General features: G+C 42.4%; 3 protein-coding genes across 4 annotated transcripts; 2 read left to right on the forward strand and 1 right to left on the reverse strand.

Annotated features, from left to right (window-relative positions):
- Positions 1-413: 413 nt before the first annotated feature.
- Positions 414-4,429, reverse strand: LOC118106655 (solute carrier family 35 member F2-like). The gene is made up of 8 exons (XM_035155363.2): positions 4,320-4,429; positions 3,649-3,824; positions 3,254-3,381; positions 2,974-3,133; positions 2,401-2,557; positions 2,268-2,320; positions 1,958-2,112; positions 414-806 (listed from the first exon to the last, which is right to left on the reverse strand). The coding sequence occupies exons 1-8, from the start codon at positions 4,427-4,429 to the stop codon at positions 414-416; spliced, it is 1,332 nt and encodes a 443-aa protein (XP_035011254.1).
- A 1,425-nt stretch (positions 4,430-5,854) lies between these two features.
- LOC118106193 (cullin-5) lies at positions 5,855-19,242 on the forward strand. The gene is made up of 19 exons (XM_035154539.2): positions 5,855-5,925; positions 7,618-7,727; positions 9,124-9,223; positions 9,699-9,875; positions 10,035-10,176; positions 10,379-10,524; positions 10,962-11,042; positions 11,377-11,470; positions 12,740-12,870; positions 13,281-13,388; positions 13,795-13,859; positions 14,245-14,377; positions 14,470-14,601; positions 14,755-14,878; positions 15,008-15,183; positions 15,816-15,977; positions 16,392-16,510; positions 16,755-16,878; positions 17,205-19,242. Exons 1-19 carry the CDS (start codon positions 5,902-5,904, stop codon positions 17,397-17,399), a joined length of 2,343 nt encoding a protein of 780 aa, XP_035010430.1. The 5' UTR covers positions 5,855-5,901; the 3' UTR covers positions 17,400-19,242.
- A 2,468-nt stretch (positions 19,243-21,710) lies between these two features.
- On the forward strand, positions 21,711-27,136 carry dcun1d5 (DCN1, defective in cullin neddylation 1, domain containing 5 (S. cerevisiae)). 2 transcript variants are annotated; one of them, XM_035155200.2, is made up of 10 exons: positions 21,711-21,820; positions 22,789-22,839; positions 22,950-22,992; positions 23,100-23,199; positions 24,260-24,425; positions 24,755-24,846; positions 25,019-25,127; positions 25,353-25,457; positions 25,547-25,649; positions 25,729-27,136. In XM_035155200.2, exons 4-10 carry the CDS (start codon positions 23,132-23,134, stop codon positions 25,782-25,784), a joined length of 699 nt encoding a protein of 232 aa, XP_035011091.1. In that variant the 5' UTR covers positions 21,711-21,820; positions 22,789-22,839; positions 22,950-22,992; positions 23,100-23,131; the 3' UTR covers positions 25,785-27,136. The 2 variants fall into 2 exon arrangements, with proteins under 2 accessions (XP_035011091.1, XP_035011092.1); XM_035155201.2 differs by lacking the exon at positions 21,711-21,820 and adding an exon at positions 21,828-22,058.
- Positions 27,137-27,547: the final 411 nt, after the last annotated feature.

Below are 27,547 nucleotides of genomic sequence, written 5' to 3' on the forward strand. Positions count from 1 at the left end.
AAATAGGCTGAAATACGCACAAACAAACAACAAATAAATAAAATAAAAATAAGAACAGGAGGAGCTGCCAAAATAAACAATCTTAAAAAACAGATAGGAAGGGGCTGCTTAAAAAAACAAGCAAATAAATGAACAAATACAAAGAGCTGCAGAAAATACACAAACTAATGAATACAAAACTAGAAATGAAAATAGGATAAGCCACTAAAATAAATCAATAGTTAAATGAAATAAAAAGATGAGGAGCTGCTAAAATATATAAACTAATAACTGAATAAATAAAAGTAAAATGACAAGGACATATTTAGTTTTATAATTTATTGCTTCAGTATCACAACAACAAACAAAACTGAATAAATAAGTGTTTCAAATATATATATGTATATATATGTGATATGTTATTGTGCTATTGTTCACATTTTAGTGCTGCATCCAACAGCAAAATCCTTCCCTCCTCTATGGCTCTGTGATGGCTCTGAATGTCTCCTCTTCTTCCTCCTCCTCTTCTTCTCTTCCTTCCTCCTGTCCTTCTTCTCTACATCAGCCTTCTGCTCCTCTTTGTCATCCTCTACCTCCTCAGTGGGGATCCTCACGGACACTTCCTGCTTGGTGATTTCGCTCTGAGAGGCTGCAGCGTCGTAGTAGCGTCCTTGCTCACAGATGGAAGAGGAGGTGGTGAGGTCTGTGGTGGCTCTGAATCTCTCCTCTTCCTCCTCCTCTGTGGGGGCGGCAGGGGTTGGCACAGCGTTGTAGGTGATGAAGCCGATGAGGATGACCACCAGTGAGACCAGGTAGAGTCCAGAGAACTGACGAAGGGCAAAGAGTGAACAGGTTTAACTTAATGTAACGTAGGAAATTCATGCAATGCAATAATTATAATATATAAGCAACTTTTGACTATAGGATCTGGACGATGTGGTTTTGGGAGGTAATTTAATTACTTTATGTGATGAGTTGTAATAATGAGTGTTTTTTTATTCATCTAATATCTTATTAAACCTACATTAACTGATTTTTCGAAATAGCAGTCTACATTTTGACATTTTCAGATTCAGCACATTGTAAACTGTGAAAAGCAGTTTATAAACTTGTGAGTTACAAGTTTATAAACTGTAAATGAATGAGCCTCGGTTAAAACACATGACACTGAGGTTACACTTTAACCCTTATTCTTATTCATTAACGATGCTGTGTCGCTATAGCAACACTCAGCAGGTCTCTGTGACCCAGACACTGAGTCCCTTGCACTGCTGCAGGAGTGTGCGCTTGAGAGAGGAACCTGAATGCCAAAGGATAAGTCGTGAGACGAGGTTATGTTTCCGCCCTGTCCATTGGTTCTTTGTTAGTTTGTTTATTTGTTTGTTTGTCAGCAGGATTACACAAAAAACGACAGAGAAGATTTTCACCAAACTTGGTGGAAGGATGGGACTTTTGGCGCTGATACATCCAGGATCCAGGAATTTTATTTTATTACTGTCTTTAACATTACAAGCTTTTTTATTCAGGGACCTTGATGGGAAAATGGTCTTGGTGGTCTTGGTGTAGATCCCAAAAAATGGTGATCTAGTGGAATTAAACATGGCTTCATAAGGGGACAGTTGGGCCTCTACTGAGTGACATTCACTGACACTAGTCCAGATTTAGCTTTTTACCAACAACTGCCACGAAAAAAACAAAACAAACGTCTTTCTCTCAATACTCTCTGCCTTACTTCACTCAGTAGAGCGCACACCTCCACCAAGATCCAACAGTCCCTTATATTCAACCATGCTGCACCAAATTGAATGAGTAACGACCCATTCCGCACCCTTCCACCAAACTTCAGGGGTGAAAATATAACCTTCTCGTCATTAGTAATAGCATAAAGGCTAAAAACTCATCCCTAAACAGTTGGGTACTGTATCTTTTGGCAATGTTGGTAGGATGTGTGTGCGTGTGTGCGTGTGTGTCTGCTCACGTTGTACTGGAAGAGGAAGATCCCACAGAAGAGGCTGAAGAGGTCAGTGGTGAGCAGGGAGAGGTTGATGGAGGTGGCGCTGCTCAGCTTCATCACTAAGGGCATGCAGCTGTACAGAGTGTACATACACAAAGCAAAAGCCGAGAACAGGAGCCCTGGGAAGAGAAACAGACAAGCGTCATTTAACAGCAACAATTTAAATGTCATAGATCATCACTTCCACTTTGTTTATTTACGACAAGGAAAATTACTGACAACACTCAATATCTACTTTTACATAGGTTTATTAAAATCAATAACTTCTACTGACCAACTTCCCAGCTCCACTGAATGTTAGCGACTTCATTACGTTCCAGGATCACCCTGCATTAAGAGAAACAAAACACCAGATTAACCATAGAGTTAAATGAGTCCTGAGACCGATCACAGCCACCAACACTTACATCTGCACGGTGCTGATGATTGTGCCGAACAGGCCAAGCATGCCAAGGAATTCCACTCTGCTCAGGTTCTTCACTGTGTATTCCTGAGACACGTTGGAGATGGCGTACAGCATTGCACTGATCAGCACCAGGCCGTCACCTAACAGGATGTTCGAGGCTGAGGAAAGAAACATCATCACTTCAGTAACGTCAGAATAACACCGACCATCCCAATGGTGGAGCAGTGTCTGTTTGTCTGTTTGCAGGGTTACACAACAACTACACAACCAGTTTTCTTGAAACTTGAAGGATCCAAAAAAGGGGGAATTTGTATCCCTTTCTTTAACATGACGAGATTGTACATTTTCACCAATTCCCCAGGGAATAATTCATGGATCCTGATGAAACAAACCAGGCATACGTAGGGAACTGACATCCATGAGTTTGTACAATTTGGTGCAGAGTGATTCAATTGAGTGTCATTCTAGTTTAAATCCTCTAATTCTTCCTCTGAGGAGGAGAGCTATAAAATTGGTTAATGTGATTGCTCCGGGTCGTATTCATTAAACTGCTGAAAGTAAAGGACGTTCTTACTGGAGCCCTGGTCTCGTCCAGCCAGCAGGTCAGCCCCCACCATGGCCCCCACCCCGAGGAGACAGATGCACACAGCCACAAAGTGAACCATCTTGTAGCGTATCTTCAGAATCCACCAGGACAGGATCATCAGGACCGGCACCACAAAGCAGTCCAGCAGCTGGAGACAGGAACACATCCAAGAACAAAAATGAAGAGAACTTTTATCTTTCCCGTGAGTAACACACTTCAGTTTTGACAGTTTTAAAATCTCCAGCTATGAAACGCAGCCTGCACCCACCTGGACGCTGGTGATGGTGGTGTACTGGTATGCTTTCACCACAGTGTAGTTGGCCTCCACGTCGACCAGCCCAAGCAGAAGGTACTTCCACCCTCGTCTCTTCAGGATCTGTAAAATATTGCCATCCCCTACGTTTTAAAGGGGAACAGCCCTGAACTTCAGTACTGACTTTTGTTTGCTTCACCACCACTCCTGCAGTCTGACACAGATTAATCACCATTAACTTCAATGCACTTACATGTTTATATCACATTTTGTATAGCCAGAAATTTAGCACATAACCTCAAATGATGCAAAACTAAAAGTATCACATTTACATTTAGTAATTCTGCTGTAATTCAAACATGATTACTCTTTATTATCTCCCGTGTTTGGACCCTGAATGATGGGGTTACCTCTTCTGCAGAGCAGCATAGTTGTGTAGGTGACACACAGCAAGATGTAGTTCAAGAAGCTCTGCAGCATCGGTGTGTTCACCTGGAAGTTTGTGGCCAGGTACTGGGAGCAGATGGCCGTCCCACAAATGAGCACAGCCAGGCCCTGACCCATGGCCCACGTCTTGGCCAGCTTCCTGGGGGAGAAGAAAGTGAGTGATCTGAAAGAGCGACACGTATACTTTTCAATCATCATCCATTTTAAACATTCTTCAGAACATGTCAGTGGTGAGTCTTGACATTTATTGGAATTAGCGTTTTAAGCCAAGAGTTGGATGTTCAGATGGAGACCCTTCTTGTGTATTTACAGTAAAGCTGCATCCAGCATCTGGTTAGCTTAGTTTAGCACGAGGACTGATTTATACTGATTTAGCTTGAAGAAAGTCCTCCTCTGGTATAACACTCTGCACAGCCCAAACTTTGTGTTATACATATTGTTAAATTGTTACTTCAGTAATAAAAGGTTATGGGTTTTAACAATTTATAATTAGCCAACAGCAACTATGTCCTGCAACTCTTTCCAGCATTTGTAAAAACCTGCCTTCAATATAATACAGTTTATTTCTGACGTGCTGAGGGACCCAGCCTCCAGAGATGCATGTATACACTTTACTTTACCTCTCTTCACTCACCAGGTGAAAACTTCTTTGGGGTTAAATTTCCGGATCTTCATCATGAGTCCCGTGCTCTGGTTCTTGTTTCTCGAGAGGCTGAACTCATCCTCGGACTGTTCAGGAGCCATGTCGCCACAACAGTGATGGAGGAATCCTCGGTTCCAAGCTTTTAACTTGCTGACCTTCATGGAGCTGGAGCTGAATGATTAACTGACTGAAAGGGCAAAGATTGGTCTTTGACTTATCTGTAAGGATGTGTGTGTGTGTGTGTGTGTGTGTGTGTGTGTGTGTGTGTGTGTGTGTGTGTGTGTGTGTGTGTGTGTGTGTGTGTGTGTGTGTGTGTGTGAATGATAAAGATAAGATAAAAGCTGATGATGAAAGATGTGTGAAGATGTAATCAATATGCTTCCTCTTGCTTTCACCGTCACCTTCTGATGAGATAACGACTCATGTTGGGGGAATAGTGCTTCATCATTGTTTTTTCTATGGAAATGTAAACTATGGAAACAAATTAAGTATGTTAACTCAACTATTGTACCTGTTCAAAGTTAATATAATTAAGTTAAGTTTAATTCAAGTGTAATATATTTAACTCTTAAAAGCACGGTATTCATTGTGGAAGGCAAAGAAAGAATTTCATTGTACAGGACTGTGCTTATGACAATAAACGCTTTGAACTTTGAACTTAACATTGCACCTTTGTAAAGGGGATTTAAGTTTTCGTAGCAGAACTTTGTTTTGTATTTTTTCCTCTCCCATTAAACTAAAGGGCCCATTTAGAGTCGTCTGGAGACCTACTGGTTAAGATAAGATAAAACTGCCTACACAGCAGCAGGCAGGTCAGAGTGAGGTAGACAAGAGAATACAAATAATCATATAGCTGCAGAATTGCTTGAAATATTTAATATATAAATATACATTGAAACCTCTTCCAACTTTCAAGGTTATGACATATTGGAAACGAAGACAAATATACATGTATGAATGTAAAATTAATACAAATTTAATTAATCTTTTCTCAAAAACATAACAATTTATAAAGATAGATAGACAGATAGAGAGAGAGAGAGAGAGAGAGAGAGAGAGAGAGAGAGAGAGTGTGATAGAAGATATAAATAATGGTAATTATGGTTATAATAATAATCATCATCATCATCATCATCATCATCATAATAATAATATTCTGGTCAGATCACAACATTAGCTCAAGCTGAGCAGTACAATACTTGTGGACAAAAGTGGGAACTGAAAGAGCAATCAATCTCTATGAATTATCAATTACTATAATTGTATATATATTTTTTTTTATATATATAGTATATATTTTTATTTAATAATCATGATTATGAGAAACTACCGATTTTCAGGATTGATTGATTTGAATTACTGAAAAGTTAAATTAGGATATTTAGTCTTTGTCTTTTTGTTTGTATTTTATTTTCTCTGGATCCCGGTTATAAATAATAATGTGTGTTATTAGTTATTTTCATTAAATATTCGGAGTTTTTAGAGAATAAATAAAAGTCCGTGTTTCTATGACGTGATCTCGAGCTGTCGCGTCGGTCTCGCGAGATTCAGCGAGATGTTAAGTTGAAGAAACATGGCGACGTCGAATTTGATAAAGGTAAGATCCACTTGAATATTTCCCATTTCTCTCGTTTATGTGCGGATTCGAGCCGCTCGGCCCCGCGCACGGACCCGGGTTCAGTGGGGGGGGGTGTTCCATGCACCGTGACGAACACATATCGGTTCTAATCGCGTAAAGATGTGAAATACAAGCACAAATAGAAGCGTCTGAAGTCACAGTTGTCACACGGTTGATTCCGGTGATTTCCCCCGCGGACCTGAACAGAACCGGTCCTCGAACCGAACCGGCTCCGTCCGCTGTTCCTTCATCCAAACCCGGGGACAGCCGGTTCCCTGGGCGGCCACCTCCACCCCGGAGAACCGCTGCCGAACACGAACCGATTCAAGCCCCCAATCCCACACCGGAGACGCCGGTTCGAGGGGAGACGTCACCCCGGTGCCAGGGACCGGTTCTCCCGTTAGAACCATCATGAGATCCCCTTCTCGCTGAACCGACCGGTGCTGAGCTGATGTCGGTGGGACCACAGAACCCGACCAGAAGGGAGGATGTGGGTTTTCATTGTTAAATACGTGTAGACAGAAATGACCCAACATGAGAGATTTCTTGTGAAGTCTCTCAGTTCATGATTTAATCACAACACACGTTTCAATGGTAACTGAGGAATTTAATTAGATCTATTTGAGATGAAGACAGAATAAGGGAACAGCACCAGCTGCACTCAGCGGGATGCTCATGTTTCCTTGATGGGATAGAACAGGTGACGGGTCAATGGGGCAATAAAACAACCACAATCTAACTTCCATCAGCCACAATGCAACAAAGGTTGAGTATATGCTTATCAATAAAGAGCTTATGCATTGTGTGAGCTCAGTGAGGAGGTTTAACTCATATTAGATCTGCCTCAGATGTGTCAAATGTTTTGCTGTTTGTGATTCTCTGCTCAGAAAGAAGAGTGTGAAACCACAACCTTCACTCTGGAGCTGTGACATTTATCCTGATGATTATTGATTTTTTTTATCTTGATAACATCTTTGGCCGTATCGTCCGGCCCTTTGGATTAATATGATCATACACTGGTGTCATAGAGACCAAGGATTGGCAGGAAGCAGAGGGAACTTGGTTCGGTTAGGTTCAGGTCAAGCATCATAAGAGACGACTGGTTGTGGTTCAGGATAAAGTTGCGTTGAGGTTAAGATAAGCAGATGGGGAAATAGGATGTTATGTTTTCGTCTGCGTTTGTTTTTCTGCCTGTTAGTTTGCAGGATTACACAAAAACTTCTGGACAGATTAGCATGAAACCTGGAAGGATGTGGTTTGAGTCAGTGGTTTGCTGAAAAACCATCAGACATGTTTAGGGAACTGATTTCTATGAGTGTGAAATCCGGTGCAGATTAGTTGAATTTAAGACTTTGGGGCCGTGGCAGAGTTATGAACTCCACTAATTTGTGTTTATGTTTTCCCTATAACTAACTACTGTGCTAATAAATGTGGTTTTACGAGCATTCCTTAATTAAAGACTTGCTTCAGCTGAGATGAAATTGGCTAAAGTTATACAAAGCTATTCAATGACAGTAACATTTGAAAACCTAATTAACCTTCTTGATCCCAGCCCTTGGCCTGTCTTCATCTTTTATTAATTTCTTTGTTTCACTCTGTGTCTCTTCTTTAAGCCTTCTTCTCTCCTCATCACCTCCCCTCTCATAACTGTTCATCACATCTCTCCTGCAGAGCAAGGGGTCCCTGCAGTTTGAGGACAAGTGGGATCTGATGCGCCCCATCGTTCTCAAGCTGCTCAGACAGGAGGCCGTCACCAAGCAACAGTGGTTCGACTTGTTCTCGTAAGAGATGTTTTTTTGCTCCGTCCCTTCTCTCTTCTATATTTGGGGTCTGTGGTTTAATGTGAATACATGTGGACGAAATTAGTTTTCTGTCGGGTGGCTGGGCTCAGCTATCGAGACGTGGTGAGGAGTTCAGACACCTGGAGGGAGCCTGGGGTAGAACTGCTGCCCAGTTGAGGTGGGACTGTTGAGGTGGTTCAGGCATTTAGTCAGGATCCCTCCTGGGACGCCCCAACCAGGAGGAGACCCCAGGATAGACCCAGAACCTGCTGGAGGGACTACATATCCCCTTTGACCAGGGAACACCTTGGGATCCCCCATGAAGAGGTGGAAAGCCTCTGGCCAGGGAGAGGATCTTCTGGAATACCCCCACTTGGCCGGCTAACCCCACGACCCGAGCCCATATAAGCGGATGACAATGAATGGAGGGGTTTCATGCAGGATCAGCTGTTGCTGCGGTTTCAGATCCTAAAGCAGCTGCGTTGTTTCTGTGAACACTGACTGGCACAACAGTCCAGCTATTTTGGTTCATTTCAGCAGCACACACGTGCAAATAGACTTAGATTTTAGCAACAGGAGCTTTACATAATCCCCACAGTGTCAGAAACTTGTAGGTAAACCTGTTTAAGTCCCAGAATGGAACGTAAGAGTGTCTCGTGTCCACAGTTCAGGGGTGGAAAAGGGTTTTTGAAGTGGTCAGGGACAGGAATTAGATTATTGCTGATTATTTTAGTTAAGAAAGAGAACACAAGGAGGAGAGAGGAACTTGTTTAGATTAATTAATATACATCATCTCCTCCAAGAGCTCTAGAAAGACAAGTAACTTCTGTCACCACATGGGAGTTTGAGATAAATCAAGGCACATTTCAAGCCCAGTGTAAAGTGAGCAGGTTTGTTTGAGGGAGTCGCACTCGTGTTTAAAAGTTTAAGGAGGTTAGTTCCCTATGTTGGCTCCTCTGGGCATTTAGGATGTTACTCTACAAACTAAGTTACACGTGGGAACATTTCCGTTTGTCAGTGACCTTGATGTTGAGTTGAAATTACAACTTTTTCCGGAGACTGATGCTCCATTTCTTTCTGCTCATGCTGATATTCTGTGTCCCTCAGTGCTTTGATTCTCCATGAAAACAGGACGTTGACATTCTGAAACTATTCCAAGCCTCAAGAGTCTCTACTAGAATTAGGTTTTGTTGTCAAGAAATTTCCCAGAAAGAGCTGAATCTAGCTTCTTGAAAAGTGTATCAGGAAGTAACAGGACCTCCCACAAACTGTCTTTACCAAGACCGTAGTTACGTCTCCTGTAAAGTTTAATAAACATCACTGTTTAATACACAATCACATTAATAATGAACCTGAATGAACTTCAGTGACGTTCCTTTTCCCTCTCGTCTGTCAGAGATGTTCATGCTGTGTGTCTATGGGACGACAAAGGACCAGCCAAGATCCACCAAGCTCTCAAAGAGGACATCCTAGACTTCATCAAACAAGCACAGGCTGTAAGTGGTGTGTGGATATGTGCAATCGTTGTGTTATTCTTAACATCATAGGGGCAGTTTAACATGTTATGTCTGAATAAGCAACCTGGTCACTTTTATTATAATGTTTCTGTGCTTTCAAACACAGACAATAAAGACAGGCGGCAGAATTTGTTCTCCAATAACATTAAATAATGAAATTGATGTGAAAATGCATCAGAGGGCGCACTGTGAGAGGAGTATCTTGTACACTTAGTATGAAACCATAGAGCCACAAAGGGATCAAAAGAGACCTGAGAGGTTTACAAAAATGTAAATGTAAAAACACGTATTTCTATACAAACTCCAAAACTCCAGTCTTAGACAAAGTGAACATTCTGCTCCAACACCACATTTCCTCTGGAAAGACAAAGACATGTCGAGGATTGATCAGGATGTATGACTTTGGTTGAACTGTATCACCTCTAACTCTTGCATGCATCTGTTGCCATGGCAGCGGGTGCTGAGCCACCAGGACGACACAGCACTGCTCAAAGCTTACATCGTCGAGTGGAGGAAGTTCTTCACCCAGTGCGACATCCTGCCTAAGCCCTTCTGTCAGCTGGAGATCACACTCATGGGCAAACAGGGCAGCAACAAGAAAGCAAACATGGAGGACAGCATTGTACGCAAGGTGAGAGGAGGAGGAGGAGGAAGTGGGAAATCTCTACAGCTCTTCATGTATAAAGTGAATCGATGGTAGGAAATTGAGGGTGACTTTCTACTAAACCGTTTTGCTGCTCTTCATGCACATACTTGATATATTTTACTACCCCTGTTTTTTGTTTTGCAGCTGATGCTGGACACGTGGAACGAATCGATTTTTTCCAACATCAAGAGTCGCCTGCAGGACAGCGCCATGAAGTTAGTACACGCTGAGAGGCTGGGGGAGGCCTTCGACTCGCAGCTGGTCATAGGAGTACGAGAGTCGTATGGTAAGAGAGACAGACGGGGCAGGGCAGAGATACACAGGGACACATAATCGCTGCTATGTATAGAAAGAAACCTGAGACATACAAACCTTCTGCATTTCTGTGGTATATGTATATATATAGGATGGGAACAGAATACTGTGAACGTTAATTAATAAAAAACCTCCACATTTAATGGCTTCTTCTCTGCTTGTTCTCTCACCAGTGAACCTGTGTTCGAACCCAGAGGACAAGCTGCAGATCTACAGGGATAACTTTGAGAAAGCCTACCTGGACTCCACAGAGAGGTTTTACAGAACACAGGCGCCCGCCTACCTGCAACAAAATGGCGTCCAGAACTACATGAAATATGTACGTCACAAGCGTATCCACTACTAAAGTACACGAAGGACATGGTTCCTGATCTGTGGGAGAAAATTCTGCTAGCAAATACTTTGATTAAGAGAGAAGTGCTGCTTAATGGGTCTTTAAATTGATTTGATCTATTAAATAAAACTTCCAGGGAGAATTGTTCATATAACATGCAGCCATTCAAAGTTACATATATGTGTTTTTATCTGTTGTAGTTTGAAATGTTTTTCAACACAGAGTAATTTTTTTCTATGGATTAAAATACTGCAAATCTGACTTTTAACCCTGATATCAGATTAAGCTACATTTTGGTCATCCCCCAAAGCTGCAGCCTTGCCTGTGTGTCTGAGAGAGTTTTAATTGTTGGCGTATTCAGTGTGTAACCTTGATTGTTGGTATTTGTTTTTTGCGTTGATCTGTGTTGTGTTTCCCTGCAGGCAGACGCGAAGCTGAGAGAAGAGGAGAAGAGAGCACTTCGATACCTGGAGACACGTCGTGAATGTAACTCTGTTCAAGCAGTAAGTGTCTTTGACAGGATCGGAAATATCAACATGAGCAATTTATTTATTTCCAGCTTGTTTTGCCAGTTATCTCCCTTGTGCCACCTGAATTTATTTTTCTGAATTTTTTTTTCATGTAGAAAAATCTGTTTTCTGGATACTAAACTTTCATTTGATTAAGTTTTTACGATCACAAACCAACCAGGGTTTGTACAGAGTCACATGGACTCACGTGTTATCAGGTCTGACTGCGTTTTTTTAACTGACAGAAGATTGTGATTACTGTGACGTGACGTTGGGACATTTATTTATTGCAGTGTTGCTCTGACACTAAGTCTTTGTGTCCTCACAGCTTATGGAATGTTGTGTGAACGCTCTGGTGACCTCGTTCAAAGAGACCATCTTAGCCGAATGTCCGGGGATGATCAAACGCAACGAGACAGACCGTGAGTAAAGCTGCTCCGTCAGCACATCACTGGTTACAGTTTTTCATCTTTATATGGTAAAAGGAATTGACTGCATTCTTATCGCGCTTTTCTTTGCTTTATCGACCACTCGAAAGCACTCACACTTCAAGTCTCATTCGACCCACTCAGATCACAATCCATTCACAGTACAGACATCAGGGGCAATTTGGTGTCAGTCGCCACGTCTGTCCGTCCCGTTCTCATGAGCGTGAGATCTCAGGAATGTCTTCAGGGAATGTCTCTAACTTTAGCAGAAACAATCATGTTTTTTTGGATTCGGTGGTCAAAGGGGACGGCTATTTATGTGTGTGGGAAATCTGGTGCAGATCCAATTTAAAAAATGTGGATCCAGTGAATTTAAACGTGGTTTCATAAGGGGACTGTTGGGCCCTGGTGCAGGTGTGAGCTCCATTGAGTGACAGTCATTCAACAAGACTTTTTTTGCTGCACACAAACTTAAACGTTGGTGGACGTAGTGGCATCGACATCCACTATTGCATCAGCCAGGCAGATTTTAAACATAGAAATAACCTCTGTCAGTGTTTGGTTGTTTTCCTGCCGGGGAGACCAGGAGCGCTGCACAGCTCAACCAACCACTGTCCTCGTTAAAGAGCATTTGTCTTTTCCCATGAACACACTTCCTGTTTTTGTTTAGTCGACCTTTATGTATAGTGGGCCATTTATTACTATTAGTTGTACAAATTACACTAGTGGCAGCAGTAGTCTGTGATGAATTGACTGTGTGAACAAGGTCTGGTGAAGCCTGCACCCTCAACAGGCTCTATGGAAGTACACACTCAGCTGTGTGGACAGGATGAGTTCTGGATGCTCTTCAGTTACTCATGTGTAAAGTCTCCATCAGTGGCAGAGGAAGTACTCAACATTTTACTTAAAAGTACAAATAAATAGAAGTAGAAGTACTTTATTTCAAGTGTTTCTTCACCTCGGTTGTAGCTGCTGCAGAAAAGGGTTTAATATTAACCTGCCAGCTCTTATTGGATCAGTGGATCAACTCCCCTCTCTTTATTGATTATTTTTAGATATATTAAAAGCTATGTTAAAATGTAATGGAGTAGAAAGTACAGATATTAGCTGATATATGTCGTGGAGTAAAGGTGAAAAGTACCAAAAAACAAATATCCTTGTAGAGTATAAAGGACTGTGTTACATCCCACCACTGGTCTCTTGTGTTCAATCATTCTGCTTCCTGTCTTGTGTGTAACGCTGAATTTCATCCCCCTGGAGCAGGGCTGCACCTCATGTTTTCACTGATGGACAAGGTTCCCAGTGGGATCGAGCCAATGCTGAAAGACCTGGAGGAACATATCCTCAATGCTGGACTAGCAGACATGGTGGCTGCTGCAGAGACGATCACAACCGTATGTGCATTAACACACACGTATCACACACACTCTCAATTAGCTCATCTCCTCAGTCTCGTGTCCAGTTTAAACAAAAGCTACTTTTTGTGTTTGAATGTTAAAGTATTAATTCTTACTCCCGGGTATATTGGAATTACCTTTGGCAGCAGGATACTAAAAGTGATGAAAAGCACATTATTCTTAAATTGAATATTTTTTGTTCTTTTCCACAACTTCACAGATGTCATTCGCCTTATTTACATGAAGCACACGTACAGTAGGATGTGTTTAGAGCTGGAAATGACATTTGGTTTTGATATTTTGATGTCTCCAGAACTCATTAAGCACATGTGGGGAGAAAGATAAACAAGATGACGTTTGAGGGCAGCTTTTACAACATGTACAATAGTGTGTGTGTGTTCATCCAGGACTCAGAGAAGTATGTGGAGCAGCTGCTGACGTTGTTCAACCGGTTCAGTAAGCTGGTGAAGGAGGCGTTTCATGACGACCCTCGCTTCCTGACAGCGAGAGACAAGGTCAGTGGGTCACACTGCACAGACTGTAGCGGAAACCCGACAGGTCGTGAATGCATGAATTGGCAAAAGTATTAACAGAGTTAACCAAACATAAACTAAATTAGGTCAGTTAGAGATTATAAACGTCTGTTTCGATACATTTTCAGTTAACTGCACAGCCCTGCCTGAAAGCTACATTAATAAAATAGCTTTACTGTAAATTCACTGGAAACTGAATATTGTTGCAGGTTTTCAGGTTTTCAAAGAAATTTAAAGATGATATCTTGGACTTTTCTGACTTTTTTATTGATAACATGAACAAAAGCTGATTAATTGACAATAAACACAATAGTTGCAGCTCTTATTGTTTTGTCTCGTGTTCCATTATGTCTATGGTGTTCCTCACATGTCGTCTCTTCCTATGCAGTCGTACAAAGCTGTTGTCAACGATGCCACAATCTTCAAACTGGAGCTGCCATTGAAACAGAAAGGGTGAGTGTGAACCGTCTGTTCTACCGTCACACGGTCGTGGTCTGTGTGTGAAGCTGCTTTCAGACCTTCACTGGAGGGGCTTCATGTGAGCAGGCATCTGAGTCAGTTGCTACGAACATGATGATCCAGAACTTTTCCTGGTCAGATTTCAGAGTGAGCCCATGTGAGGATATAGCAGGAAAAAGTCACAGTGAGCGAGTAGGTGTGTTGATGACTTTTCTAACGCCTGTTACAAGCAAAACTGAGCGTCTGTGAGCGATACAGGGAGAAGATGCCGAGAATGTCATGTCCTGCCTCCTGCTGCTCTATCCAGGCGCCAAATATGTTCCTGAAATGTTCCTGTTATTGTAAATGCACTAATGTGTGTGTTTCTCTGTTCAACCAGTGTGGGTATGAAGACTCAGCCGGAGTCAAAGTGTCCAGAGCTGCTGGCAAACTACTGTGACATGTTGCTGAGGAAAACTCCTCTCAGCAAGAAACTCGGCTCAGAGGAAATCGAGTTCAAACTCAAAGAAGTGGTGAGTCTCTGCTCTGTTTATCTGACTTTTACTAGAATCACTTGGACTTGCTTTCACTTGACCCTCTCTCCTTTCGTGGTCTCTGCTTGCAGCTCTTAGTGTTGAAGTATGTCCAGAATAAAGACGTGTTCATGCGTTACCACAAAGCTCACCTGACCAGACGCCTGATTCTGGACATTTCCGCTGACAGTGAGATTGAGGAGAACATGGTGGAGTGGCTGAGGGTGAGTTGTACTTTTCTAGTTTTTTAAACGCGGTTAAACTGCTAATAAAAGATGATTGACTCCTTTCCCATTACCAGTAGAGGAGTTTGCGTCCCTCTTTTTTTCCCAGGGTGCATCATGTCGATATCACAAACCTGTTATGTGTTTGTGCAGGAAGTCGGGATGCCTGCAGACTATGTGAATAAATTGGCCAGAATGTTTCAGGACATCAAGGTGTCAGAAGACCTCAACCAGGTCTTCAAAGAGATGCACAAACACAACAGGCTGGCACTGCCAGGTACGACACACACACACACACACACACACACACACACACACACACACACACACACACACACACAAAGAAGGAAGAACACATTTGGAAGCTGCACTTCCTCAGTGTTCTGCTCTTTGTGTCTCCCTGCAGCGGACAGCGTGAACATTAAGATCCTGAACGCTGGAGCCTGGTCCCGAAGCAGTGAGAAGGTGTTTGTGTCGCTGCCCACAGAGCTGGAGGACCTGATCCCTGAGGTGGAGGACTTCTACAAGAGGAACCACAGCGGTCGCAAACTCCACTGGCATCACCTCATGTCCAACGGCATTGTGAGTAGAGTCCTGCAGGGTTCCTGCTGCCATGAGGAGCCAACAGTCAGAATTCAAAGTTAAAATGCAGTTATTTAAACTCCTGGAAAATTTAGATTTGTTACAAAGATTATTGGCATTAATTTTCCTTTTGTTCCTTTCTCCTTCAACTTCTTCTTTCTCTTTAACCTCTTTCTCCCGTCATTGAGTCGTCCTCTTCTCATCTTGATCTTCTTTTGTCTCATCTCTCCTTATAACCTCACTCTCTCTCTTCTTCTCATCTATTTTTCTGTATCTATAAAAAGGTTCATAATGAGATGAGTGTGTGCAGCCTGTTGCCGGCAGTTCTTCATGTGACAGCTCGCTGCGGCTGTTCCTACTTATATCATTCCTCTTTTGCAAAAATTGAATAAAATTGCAGACATAGACTGTTTTCACGATGAATGCATCATATCTCCTGTGAGATGTGAACAGACAAACTTCAGATCTCTCAGGACAGATGTTTGTGTCAGATCAGCCGTAGATAGAGAATATTTTCTCAGATTTATTCTTTTCAGTGTCAAGTTACCAAACCCACGGAGCAACATGACGCCATCATATCAGCAAAGGACACTTCACAAACTTTTCTATCATTTCTCCTCCTCTCTGCTCAGATCACCTTTAAAAATGAAGTGGGTCAGTACGACCTGGAGGTGACGACGTTCCAGCTCGCCGTGTTGTTCGCCTGGAACCAGAGACCCAGAGAGAGGATCAGCTTTGAGAACCTTAAACTGGCCACAGAGCTGCCAGACGCCGAGCTGCGACGCACACTCTGGGTCAGACCTTTTCAATGCTTTATTCAAATCCATCAATTACAAGTTCGTTCACTGAGGTCTATTACAGTCTTTGCCAATTGTGGTTAAGAAGTTATTGCCAGTATCAATAATCAAGATCTATATCTGTGCTCACTGATATTTATCAGCAGATATAAACACACAAACCATCTTTAGGACTGAAACATCTTCTCATCTATAAACACAACGGAAAGTTCACATCATGAATTATGTTTGAACTGAACTAATCTTTAAAAGCAGAGGTAGTTCAGTCCTTTTAAAGTGTAAACAATCAGAATATCTTCAGCTGAGCTTCGGCAGTAAGGGAACACACACGCTGGCAGTTTTAATGACTCAAGTATTGATGATGTTTAGTAACTTAACATAAATCTATTCTGCTCTTTTCTTTCTCTCCAGTCCCTCGTCGCCTTCCCCAAACTGAAGAGGCAGGTGTTGTCTTACGACCCTTCAGTTAATTCGCCCAAAGACTTCACCGACAGCACCATCTTCTACGTCAACCAGGAGTTCTCCCTCATGTATGTTCCCTCGTGGGTTTCTAGAAATAAGAAAATGTATTTTTTGTAAGACATAGCAAATTACTTTTTGTTCCTAAACACTTGTCATACTGAAGAAAAAGATGGTTTTAAAGTTGGTATTTAAATTTAGAAAAAGTAAATATGCATGTTCCCAAATGAGTAACAAGCATGTTCAGGTCTGTGCGTGTTGATGCCTCACCAGAAACGACTGGTTATTGATTCTCTTTGTTTTTGTGTTTCTCAGCAAGAACTCCAAAGTCCAGAAGCGAGGGAAGATCAATCTGATTGGTCGACTGCAGCTGACCACTGAGCGAATGAGAGAGGAGGAGAACGAGGGAATCGTTCAGCTCAGAATACTCCGAACTCAGGTTCGAAAACACAACACTCACATTGTCCTGAAGGATTTTCACAACACCCAGTGGCCAGAGGCGTTGTGTTATGGTTTGTCTCAACAACTTGAGGGAATTTCTTTAAAGTTGGTACAAACCTTTTGTTTGAAGTGAAGTTTTGACCAGTTGTCACTAAGACAACTTGGTTAAAGGTCATGTTGACCCCGTGAGTGTAGAAAATGCATCTCTGTAGAGGTAAACTGAACTGGTCGGTGGAGGCATACAACCACAGGGCGGTTATTTTAGTTTTCTATGATGCAGCTTCTAAAGGCATACATAACATTTGCTGTTTTTTTCCAACTCAGGAGGCCATCATCCAAATCATGAAGATGAGGAAGAGGCTCAGCAACGCTCAGCTGCAGACGGAGCTGGTGGAGATCCTGAAGAACATGTTTCTGCCACAGAAGAAGATGATCAAGGAGCAGATTGAGTGGCTCATCGAACACAAGTACATAAAGAGGGAGGAGGCAGACATCAATACCTTCCTCTACATGGCTTAGGCTGCGATGGAGGCTGTGCTTTAGGATCTGTTTTTAACTCCTGGCCTGCGACCGGCGCTTTAGAAACCTGCAAGACGAGAGGGGGAGGACGTGTTTGAAGAAGAAGAGGAGAGGGGTGGTGATGAGGAGGGAGTGTGTTGAAGGACAAGAATAAGCGTTTTTATGTTCGTGAGATGCCAGTGTGTCATCTGGAGTAATTTTAAAGCGTAGTGTCGAGTCATCAGGCTGCGTTTGTCTCTGCCGCCCTCTAGTGTCAGATCAGAGGAGAAGGACAATGCTGGGCGCCGTCTGCCGGAACTTCAGAAGAAAATAAATATTGAGACATTTAAATGAAGTACTTCCTGCCTTACTTTCATCAGCAGCCGACTGCAGAGGAAGAGGAGGAGCTGTGAGGAGGACACGCTGATATCAATCCTTTGCTTTCACTTGATGCCACAGCTGTCGTCTCAGCGGCAGCCATTTTGCATCCCTCCTATTATCTACGTTGGTCTTATTTTTGAACAAGGAAGCAACGAGCTGCGAGTGAAAGCTACTATTGAGGAGAAGTGGACACAGACTAGTTCAAACTACCGAGGAGTATTTTGCCAAATCGTGTGTGTTTGTGTGTGTGCGCGTGTGTGTCTGTTCGTTTGGGGTTCGGGTGCATGGTGTGTCTTTTAATTGTGTATGTGTGTGCACTTTCAACAGCATGCTGCTCTATGACGTTTCTGTTAGTTTTTTTTTGCTCAGTGGAGGATCTGTCACACTTGAGAACAATTATGACGAGCTGCCGTTAAAATGCAGGTATTTAGTTTTCGTTTTGTTCGTTAACAAAATCAGGTTAAGTTGATCAGCAGATAACACCCCCGTGTGTGTGTGTGTGTGTGTGTGTGTGTGTGTGTGTGTGTGTGTGTGTGTGTGTGTGTGTGTGTGTGTGTGTGTGTGTGTGTGTGTGTGTGTGTGTGTGTGTGTGTGTGTGTGTGTGTGTGTGTGTGTGTGTGATCAAACTGCAAACTATTTATTTTGTGTGTGAAAACCTGTGAGATTAAAAACTAGTTGAATGAATCAAAGAGGGACGTTACTAGTCACCAGGGGCTTCTTTTTTGTTTTATGTACGGCAGTAACAAAAGAAACACACACACACACACACACATTGGGATTGAAGGTTGTGAATGTCGTTCTTTTCAGTTCAGTCCCAGGAAAATCAGAATATATGTTACAAAAGGATCTGGTTCAGACTTTTAAAAACCTTTCTTGATTTGATTCCGTATGTAGGTTTGTTAAAGTCGGGTTGATGAGATGCGTCACGTGTCTGATTTGCAGAAGATGGATGAGAGAGTAAAATCAAGATCAAGTTTAAAAACGAGTCTGAACCTGACGCTGCAGGATCTTTGAAGTTGCGACTCATGTCACTCACTATCTACTCCATCAGAGTTTTACTCTTCATCTTTGATATTTCTTTTGCGTTACAATTTTAAAAGAAAATATAGCAGTTTTGTGATTTTTGTAACATTGCTGATGAAATAGATTTGACCACAAATCCCTCAAAGGTCTGAAAAGTCTGGCTGCTCGTTGGAAACTTGATCTTTAATGTGACAAATAACCTTTTAGATATTTTGCTGCAGGAGAACAACATCATTTACGTAGATTTGTTTTATTTTATAGGCAGACAACATGTGATGTTGACGGACAGAATCACTCTTGAAACATATTTAAAAACATGTTAAAGCAGCTGGAATAATCACACCAACATTGACACAGTGTCGATTTTCATGTCCTGATTTACACACTGCATTTTTAAAGACATTTCCTATATTTCCTCTTTTAGAGATTGACACTCACGGTGGCTCTTGGATCTTTTCTGTGTCAGCTCAGTGAGCTAGAACAAAAAAAACGCTCCTGAGTGAAACCAGTGTCATCAGTTGCATTGATGTCTGAGGTTCACTGTCAAATCACAACATTTCAATCATGAGGAAATGTTTATTTAAAATCTTGTTTTCGTTTCTCTAAAAGTAATTTTTTCTGTGAGCTTTTGTTGTTGTTCTGCTCAGACTCTGGATTTCCTGTTAAACTTGATCATGAAATCTATGAGCAGGAAACAGAACAGTGAGTGGGGGGGGGGTCTTTATTTATTCTATATTTATGAAGAATGTTCTTCAGTCTGTTGGTTGAAAGGTTTTTGTTTTGTTGTTGAAAGATGATTTCTCATCGTTCACATCCACAGTGTTTATTTACTGCAGGTCTCACTTTAAGTCACAGAAAAGAAACTTTGATAGAATTTAATCTCCCTAAACTACTTTAACTTCAAACATTAGATTCTTAGCTGCAGTTTGTCAAATTGCTGAAAACACCTCCGCACCACAAACTGAATGCAGAGGTGTTTTCTACGGGTTCACTCAGACCCACAGAAGCTTATTATTTTTATTTCTGAACATCATTCACAAGGTTTGAATCAACCACAGTGAAGCCCAGAGTTATTACGATTCATGAGCTTATTTACAACAGTTTGTCAGATCTTTCAATTTAATTTACTCTTTTTGTCAAAGTGAAAAAGACTTTTTGTCAATACTCATACGGACACTCGGTTTAGTTCAGAACAATCTGACAGAACATCATCTGTCTTCACAAAACTAGAACTGTCCAGTTTTTCTGTCAAAATGTGTAAATGAAACAATGTTTTTGTTCCTGAGGTTGTGTTTAAAAGTTGTGTTGTACATTATATTCTGATCTATCCCTATTAAAACACATTACGGGGGCAGAATATTAGGAACACCTCTGAACATAATGCAACATAATGGGGGTAAGTTTACCTGTAGCCTTGTGTGATGACAAAACTTGAACTAAACACAATCAGTCACGACCTGCACCAGCTGAGAGTTTGACACTACATTGTGTAAAGACATTAAACTTTGTGTTGTTGGAGTCGGGGGTGGGGTGAGTGGTTCAGCTACTTTCATGTGCTGCATTTTGTTTTGCTTGTTTCAAATATTTTTAAAAGTTGAATAATTCATTTCCTGGAAAAAATAAAGACAATTCTAAACAAAGAGATTCTTCTGTTCTTTCTTCCCCTTCATCTCCAGAGAGATGACAAAGAAAATAGATTTTGTTCATTATTTCAATTATTGATCAAAGTTATTAAAGTTGATTTGTAGAAAATGTCCTGCAGCTCTGTCTCCCTAATTGATTAGTTAAAAATCAAAGAGGAGAATTCTCCATTTTATTATTCATTAATGGCTTATAACTTAAAACACTTCACTCAGGAGCTCTTCAAACTTTAAAGAAATAATAATGTGACATCCAAAGTGATAATTATCAATGTTTAGTGACGTAAACATTTTTATTTGAATGTATTTTTTGGCCACATGTCCGAGCCGCAGTGCATCACCAAAACGTGGAACCGAATAGAAATGACACAAAGACATTTGTGGTTCCCAGAGGATGAACCCCCTCATGTCTCATGTCCTCCAGCTGCAGTGTTTTCAGTGAGGTCCCTGAAGTTAAAAGGATGGTTCACCCAAAAATTTAAATTCACTCATTATCTATTGGGGGGTGTGAGTGAAGTGTTTGAGTCCACAGAACCCTTCTGGAGTTTCAGGGGTAAACCTTGTTCCATCAGAATCCGATACAATTGAAGAAAATTCTGTTCGATTCTTCTAACGTTTTAAACCTAAAAGTCGTCTGTGGTCGTCCACTGGAGCCTCGTTCACGTGACGACCAGCGACGCTACAGGAACGTGTAGAGAGTTCTCAGTGACCTCGTCTCGCTGACCCATGGGCGAGGGCTTGTGGCTCCAGACCAGGACCACAGAAGACATCTCGGCTCAGAACCTGGTGTAAGTGAAGCTGTCTGAAGTAGAATGTGGATGTCGGGGCTCAGGGACACTCGGGTGACACCACAGGAGCAGGATGGAGACATGTTGTGTGTCTTTCTGTTGTGTTTCACGTTTGAAGCATTGGTCACCATTGACTTCAGTTGTATTGGATCTGCTGCAACAAGGTTTACCCCCCCCCCCCAGTGGTGGGTGGGTAATGAGGACAAGGTGAACTATCCCTTTAACAGCTGAGGTTCGAGTCCAGTGACAACACGTGAGAGCCAAAAACACCGGATTGTTCCTTAAAAAAACAACAACGTTTCACTTTCTTTGCTCTGGTGGGGCGGGGGCACACTTTATTTATCTGTTTTAACTTGGGTTTTCAGTAGTTGTTTTATCAAATTTAATAAAGAAGACACCGTGGTTATGTCCTTTATCTATCGTTGGAAAAACAAACATACACGTCCAAACATTCGGCTCTAGATTCCAACATTTGTTCTTCATCACACCCCCATAAAGAGATGGTATAGTCCACTCCCCCGGAAACGCCGGCGACAACTGAGCTCCCCGGAGAAGAAGAAGCAGGTGGAGCTGGATCCTCAGAGAGAAGAAGAAGAAGAAAGAGAAGAAAGTGAGTGATGAGAGGAGGTGAAGCTTCTCCTCCTGACGTCTGTGATCCAGACTAACCGACCACCCGTCTCCTGCCGGCCGTGCACGAGCCGCGGCTGCTGTTGACACGCGAGCTAACGTTAGCATCGTAGCTCTGACACCCGCCGACACAACAAACAAAAGAAGCGTCCCGGCAGAGGGGAGACCGGATTCAAACCAACAACCTGCAGATTATCCTCTGGTTAAAGTTTCCCTGACGGGTAATCCACCAACACCCGCGAGATCTGACCACGGTGTGGGGAAAGACGTCATGCTAGCCTCGCTAGCCTCGTTCGGCTAGCGTCAACGCATCAGTCTCAGCTGATTGAGTCACAACTGAACCCAGATCAGACCCTGAGTGGGAGTATTAGTATGAGTATTAGTATGAGTAATACTATTAGTATTATTCCAGTACTTCGTGTATGTGACTATTGTTTAAATCCATAATCTCTCCTGGTTTCCACTGTTCAACCAGGTCTGTGTATTTCTGTTTAGTTTACAGGGAGGCGTTTTATTTATTTAAATTCTTTATGTAATCGGTCACATTGCGATCAGGCCCGAGAACAAGACACATTCACAGGCAGCAACACAGGAAACATAAATCAATTTAATAACGATCACGAGATTCAAACGAACCATCAGAAAGCAAAGATTTAAAATCTCCAAAGGAAACACAGCACTTTAGTTTGAGGGAAGTTTGTGACTCTTTCCATTTAGGGTTCGTTAGGTAACTGAATCCAGCTCGGTCTAAAGTGAAGTAGCTTCTGGATCCTGTGATGTTTGTGTCTCCTCAACGGACTTAAAACATATTTAAAAACACGTTAAAGCAGCTGAAATAACCAACATTGGTTTATTTGTTTCTATCCATCTGTGTATCGATCTATTTATCTATCTATCTATCTGTTTATCTCTCTGATGTTCTGCTTGTCTCGACTCTCTGTCCACTCGTAGGAAAACCCTTCTCCAGCTGGAACTACAGTAACAGACACACTGGACAAGTTTGTATGTAGTTGTTTCATTTTTATTATTAATCCAGCATTTAAACAAAGCCATGTCTTAATATTAATGTTAATTTCATCGTTTAACTGAGGATTTCATTTCTTCTATTGTAGAATCTCTTCGAGTTGAATGGACAAGGAAGCCAGAAATACACAGGTACGAGCTTTATCCACCACCTGTAGTCGTTCTGCACATGGTGGATCACCGGCTGTTGGATGTTATGTCACGACCCTCTTACAACATGTGATTTGTTTCCTGTGTAGCCCAGCTAGTGAAGCCAGTTAAAGGCTCAGTGATGCCTGTGAAGAAGAAGAGAAAACTCCCTGGTGCAGATGATCATGAGCACAAGTGTAAAATCACAAGGTAAACACAACACACACTCACTCACACACTCACTCACACTGTCTTCTATGGGCGTCTGTCTGCATTGCATCAACTCTCCTCTCGGGGGCGTTGAAACAGGGTCTGCAAAGCATTCCTATTGCCTGGGGCCCGGAGCTAATGGGGGTCTCATGAACAGCTGATTATGATATTTGTAAGAAGCCCCTTCAAGTTCAAGTTCCTTTTAGCTTTGGGCTCACAAAGTCCCTTGAAACGCTCCTGCCTCCACTCTGAACTGTTCTGCATCTCACTTCTGTTTGAGGGCTGTGACTCAGTCTGGGTCCTGGGTTCGTTTCCCATCTTGTCTGTCCCACACTCAGTGAGAGTCTGCTGAGTAAGAGGCTCTTTGCTGAGAGGACGACCTCTGGCTGAACCTGCAGGCGCCTGAAAAAGGTCTGGCAGGGTTGCCTTTCACCTGAACCCCCCCAACCTTCTCATTTTCCTCTGCTGTGTGCTGAGGGAATGTGAGGAGATCAATGTGGACTTTAAAGTTGCACTCAGAAAGCAGGAAGAGTAATGTCGTCCAGCTTCACGTGTGACGTCAGTTCTTTTTACTCACTTGGAAAACGCAGCACTCTTGATACTTGTCATCTTATCCAGCGCTGCCTCAGGCCACAGCAGGACGTGTCTAAACGGTCAGTTTATTAGGAACACCTAGATTTGGATACCGAACTAACACAATGAAGTTCAACGGAAACACTTCTCTGATGGTTTTATCTAAACATGAACATTATTAAACTCTTAAAGACTTTTCTGTGAAACCAACAGAAGAAGAAGAAAGATCTTCTTCCAACTGAAAAGATTTGCAGCCACAGCTTCACTGGGTGTGTTGTGATCAGCAGCTTCTGCTTGAACCAGTAACTATTGTTTGACGTTTTTCACTTCTTGTGTCGTCAAAACCCACAGATCCCTCTCACTGTGTAGCTTTGTTACAATAGCTGCTTTTCACATTGACCTTATGAGTTGAATCTGCGTCGCTTCAGTCACTGCACGATGTTGTTTCTTCATCGTCTCTTATCGTATTTTAAAACTTTTGTTGCAGTTTCACTCGACCTCAGATCCGCGGAGCGAGGCCGATCACCAGCGACAAACTGTTCTCCAGCAGGAAGTGCTTGGCCTGGTTCCACAAGTACGCTGGTGCCGACAAGGTGGTGGATCCAGAGGCCATGGAGAGGTTCTGTGAAGATATCTGTGTGGAACCAGAGAATGTGAGTCGCCTTGGGTCCCACTGAGGAATCACAGTGACCATTAACCCAGAAATAAAAACACCAGTTATTTCTGAAGCTTCCTGTTCTGACTCTCAGCAGAGAGCGTGTGACGACTCCTGGGAAACGTGTGACGCTGCTGTTTAATGACACATTTGCAAATTAGTAAAGTATAAATGTTGGCAGCTGCACTTTGCAGATTTTAGTTAATATTTGGATAAAGAAATGTTTTATGTGTAAGCAAATAACTTTGGTAACTATTTACCAACCGTGTACGTGCAAAAGTGTGACGCTCACATGAAATGAGGATTCTTTGTCTCTCTGTCTTGCAGATTGTCATGTTAGTTTTAGCCTGGCATCTAGAAGCAGCTAATATGGGATTCTTCACAAAAGAAGAGTGGCTCAGGGGAATGACAGTATTACAGTAAGAACCTTTTTATTTTTATTGTAAAAACATGAATTTGACACACAAATAAACATACAGATGAGATGTATCTTTTATGCTCAGGTGTCTCACCTCTGTCTGTAGTCGTCAGTTACCTGAAAGAAAAACCCTTGAAGTGTGTATTTCACAATGTGTTCGTGCCCCCCTGCAGGTGTGACTGCACAGAGAGGTTACAGAGCAAACTGGATTACATGCGCGGGGAGCTCAACGATTCTGTCCTCTTCAAAAACATCTACAGATACGCCTTTGACTTCTCCAGAGTGAGTTGGTTCTCTTGGTTTTGTTTGTCATCACTCTGCAGTGACTCTAGTTTGCACATTTTAGTAAATCGTTAATGTGATAAGATGAGCTTTGGTTTTATCCTTTTTAAATGACATTCCTTCAAAGTCTTCACTACACAGACGCTGATGTTGAGCTACATTTTGACTGGTTGGTTGAGGTGTAGATCTGTGATGATCCTTGTTTCCTGTCTGTCTTGTGTTCAGGACAGAGACCAGAGGAGTCTGGACATGGACACAGCAAAGTCTATGCTGGCTTTACTGCTGGGGAGAACATGGCCTCTGTTCCCCATCTTCCACCAGTTCCTGGAGGTAAAAGCAGAGAAAACTCGTCCTTTCCTCAATCTTCCCATCGCTGTGTTGCTTCCTCACTACCTCCCCCTCATTCTCCTCCCCCACAGCAGTCCAAGTACAAGGGGATGAATAAGGACCAGTGGTACAACGTCCTGGAGTTCAGCAGAACCATCAACACAGACCTCAGTAACTACGATGAAGATGGAGCTTGTGAGTAAACGCTTCCAGACATGTTCCACAGTTCATGTCTGAAATCGGCTTGTTTTAACTGAACTGGTTTTGCTCTCAGGGCCAGTGCTGCTAGATGAGTTTGTGGAATGGCAGAAAACTCGGTCAGCATCGTAGCAACAACAACCCGACACCAAAAAGGAGGAAGAGGGAGAAAAACAAAAACCACAAACGCAGGAGGAATCTATTGTTAAATGAAAAACAGCTGAACTCACACACACACACACACGGACACACACAGACACACACACACAGACACACACACGGACTGGAGGATCATCGCTGTGGACTCTGGGTACAGTCACATCCCATCAGAGATCGTCTCTGTTCATCGTCAGCCAACTGTTAAGAGGCCTTTCTCTCACAGAGTAGACTTTTTTAAGATAGGGTTAATTTGGAATAAAGAAACTGAACTAAGAAAACACACAAAACCAAAAAAAGAACTGAGAGAAGAGATGTGGAATTTGTTTTCTTGATAATTATTTTTTCCCCATTTTGTGTATTGTTTATAGATGTTTTCACAGTAATAAAAAAGGAAATTAAAATGTGACGAGCTGATTCTTGATAATTACCACAAACTAAAGGTTTCATTCACCAAACACTTTGTGAATAAATAAACAGCAGCTGAAGAAGACGTCTCAGGTCTCAGGTCTGTGACTCAGAGGCCTGTTCAGTGTTCGTCTGTACAATAAAGAAAGATGGACGACATGACACGACCCAAAAGTGAAACCTAAGTGTCTATCGCCCCCTGGTGGCTGGCTAGAGGATAGGTCATAAACCCTGTCTTCTCGTGTTAGTGGATGGGACATGAAACAAACTAAAAAGTCAAAGACATCAAATACGTTTTTCTGAAAGATGGTTTCTGTCATTTTAGGTCTTATACTGTTTGTTCAACTGTTCATGTTTCTGATAAGTTTGATTTTGATGAATTATTTGATAAACAACGGGCTGAGACGTCATGATTGACAGCTGAGGCTCTTGATTGATGGAGTGTGTATTGATAGACAGAGTTAGGGGCAGACATTTGGAGGGATTGTGTATTTTTTTTCTCGTGAATATTCCATCTCAAGAACGCCTTGAGGTCATTTCTTAAGATTTGGAACAAACAATACTTTTGGACTCAAAGATGAACTGATTGGAATTTGGAGGTCAAAGGTCAAGGTCACAGTGACCTTACGAAGCCCTGGTTTGCCTCATGAACACCGACCACATCTTAAAGAGGATTCAGGAGAATCCTTTAGAATTTGGCACAACTTTTCACAAATGCTCGAAGATGAGCTCAAGTGGTCAAAAGCCACCTGACATGAGATTGGAAAAATAACTTGCAGAAGATATGAACTGAACTGTTTTGGCAAACAACTAAATAATCATACGTCTTTTAAACCACATGAAAATATTAAAGTCCATGTTTAGTTTATTTTCAGTTTTGTGGCTGAATATAGTAAAATCCTTTATAGAATATAATTCTATCATGAAAGTGTCTGAGTCATATTTCCATGTGGAAGTGCGGCCTCTCCTCTTGGTGCTCCCCCCTCGTGGCCCCCCCGTCCAGCGGCCCTGCTGAGGCGGCGGCCATGATTGCGTTGAGGCGTGTCAGAGAGAGGGAGCGCTGCTTCAGCCTCGGGGCGGGAACCGGCTCATCGGGGGCGGGGTCCGGCAGGTGGCAGTATCGATGGCCGTCCTCGTCGTACTGGTAAAGACGAATGATCCGGCTGCGACGGGCCGAACAGGGCGGGGAGGACGAAGCCTCTCCTCCTCCTCCTCCTCCTCTTCCTCCTCCTCCTCCTCCCATGATGCCTCCTTGTGTGTCCTCTGATGTTTTCCTGTCCATCTCCTCATCTTCTGTTTCTGATTGTTGAGAAATGTCTTTGTCCATTTCT

Source organism: Hippoglossus stenolepis, chromosome 4 (assembly GCF_022539355.2).
Source record: "Hippoglossus stenolepis isolate QCI-W04-F060 chromosome 4, HSTE1.2, whole genome shotgun sequence".
In the NCBI taxonomy this organism is placed as follows: Eukaryota; Metazoa; Chordata; class Actinopteri; order Pleuronectiformes; family Pleuronectidae; genus Hippoglossus; species Hippoglossus stenolepis.

Excerpts from the sequence above, each read along its gene's own strand:
- LOC118106193 (XM_035154539.2), top strand. The coding sequence starts at position 5,902 with ATGGCGACGTCGAATTTGATAAAG. Across the intron at positions 12,871-13,280 it reads CTGCAGAGACGATCACAACC|GACTCAGAGAAGTATGTGGA; the intron begins GTATGTGCATTA and ends GTGTTCATCCAG. Across the intron at positions 16,879-17,204 it reads TCAGAATACTCCGAACTCAG|GAGGCCATCATCCAAATCAT; the intron begins GTTCGAAAACAC and ends TTTCCAACTCAG.
- LOC118106655 (XM_035155363.2), bottom strand. The coding sequence starts at position 4,429 with ATGGCTCCTGAACAGTCCGAGGATGAGTTCAGCCTCTCGAGAAACAAG. Across the intron at positions 3,825-4,319 it reads CCCAAAGAAGTTTTCACCTG|GAAGCTGGCCAAGACGTGGG; the intron begins GTGAGTGAAGAG and ends CTTCTCCCCCAG. Across the intron at positions 807-1,957 it reads TCTTCCTCTTCCAGTACAAC|TTCTCTGGACTCTACCTGGT; the intron begins GTGAGCAGACAC and ends GCCCTTCGTCAG.
- dcun1d5 (XM_035155200.2), top strand. The coding sequence starts at position 23,132 with ATGCCTGTGAAGAAGAAGAGAAAACTCCCTGGTGCAGATGATCATGAG. Across the intron at positions 24,847-25,018 it reads AGGGGAATGACAGTATTACA|GTGTGACTGCACAGAGAGGT; the intron begins GTAAGAACCTTT and ends GCCCCCCTGCAG. Across the intron at positions 25,128-25,352 it reads ACGCCTTTGACTTCTCCAGA|GACAGAGACCAGAGGAGTCT; the intron begins GTGAGTTGGTTC and ends TCTTGTGTTCAG.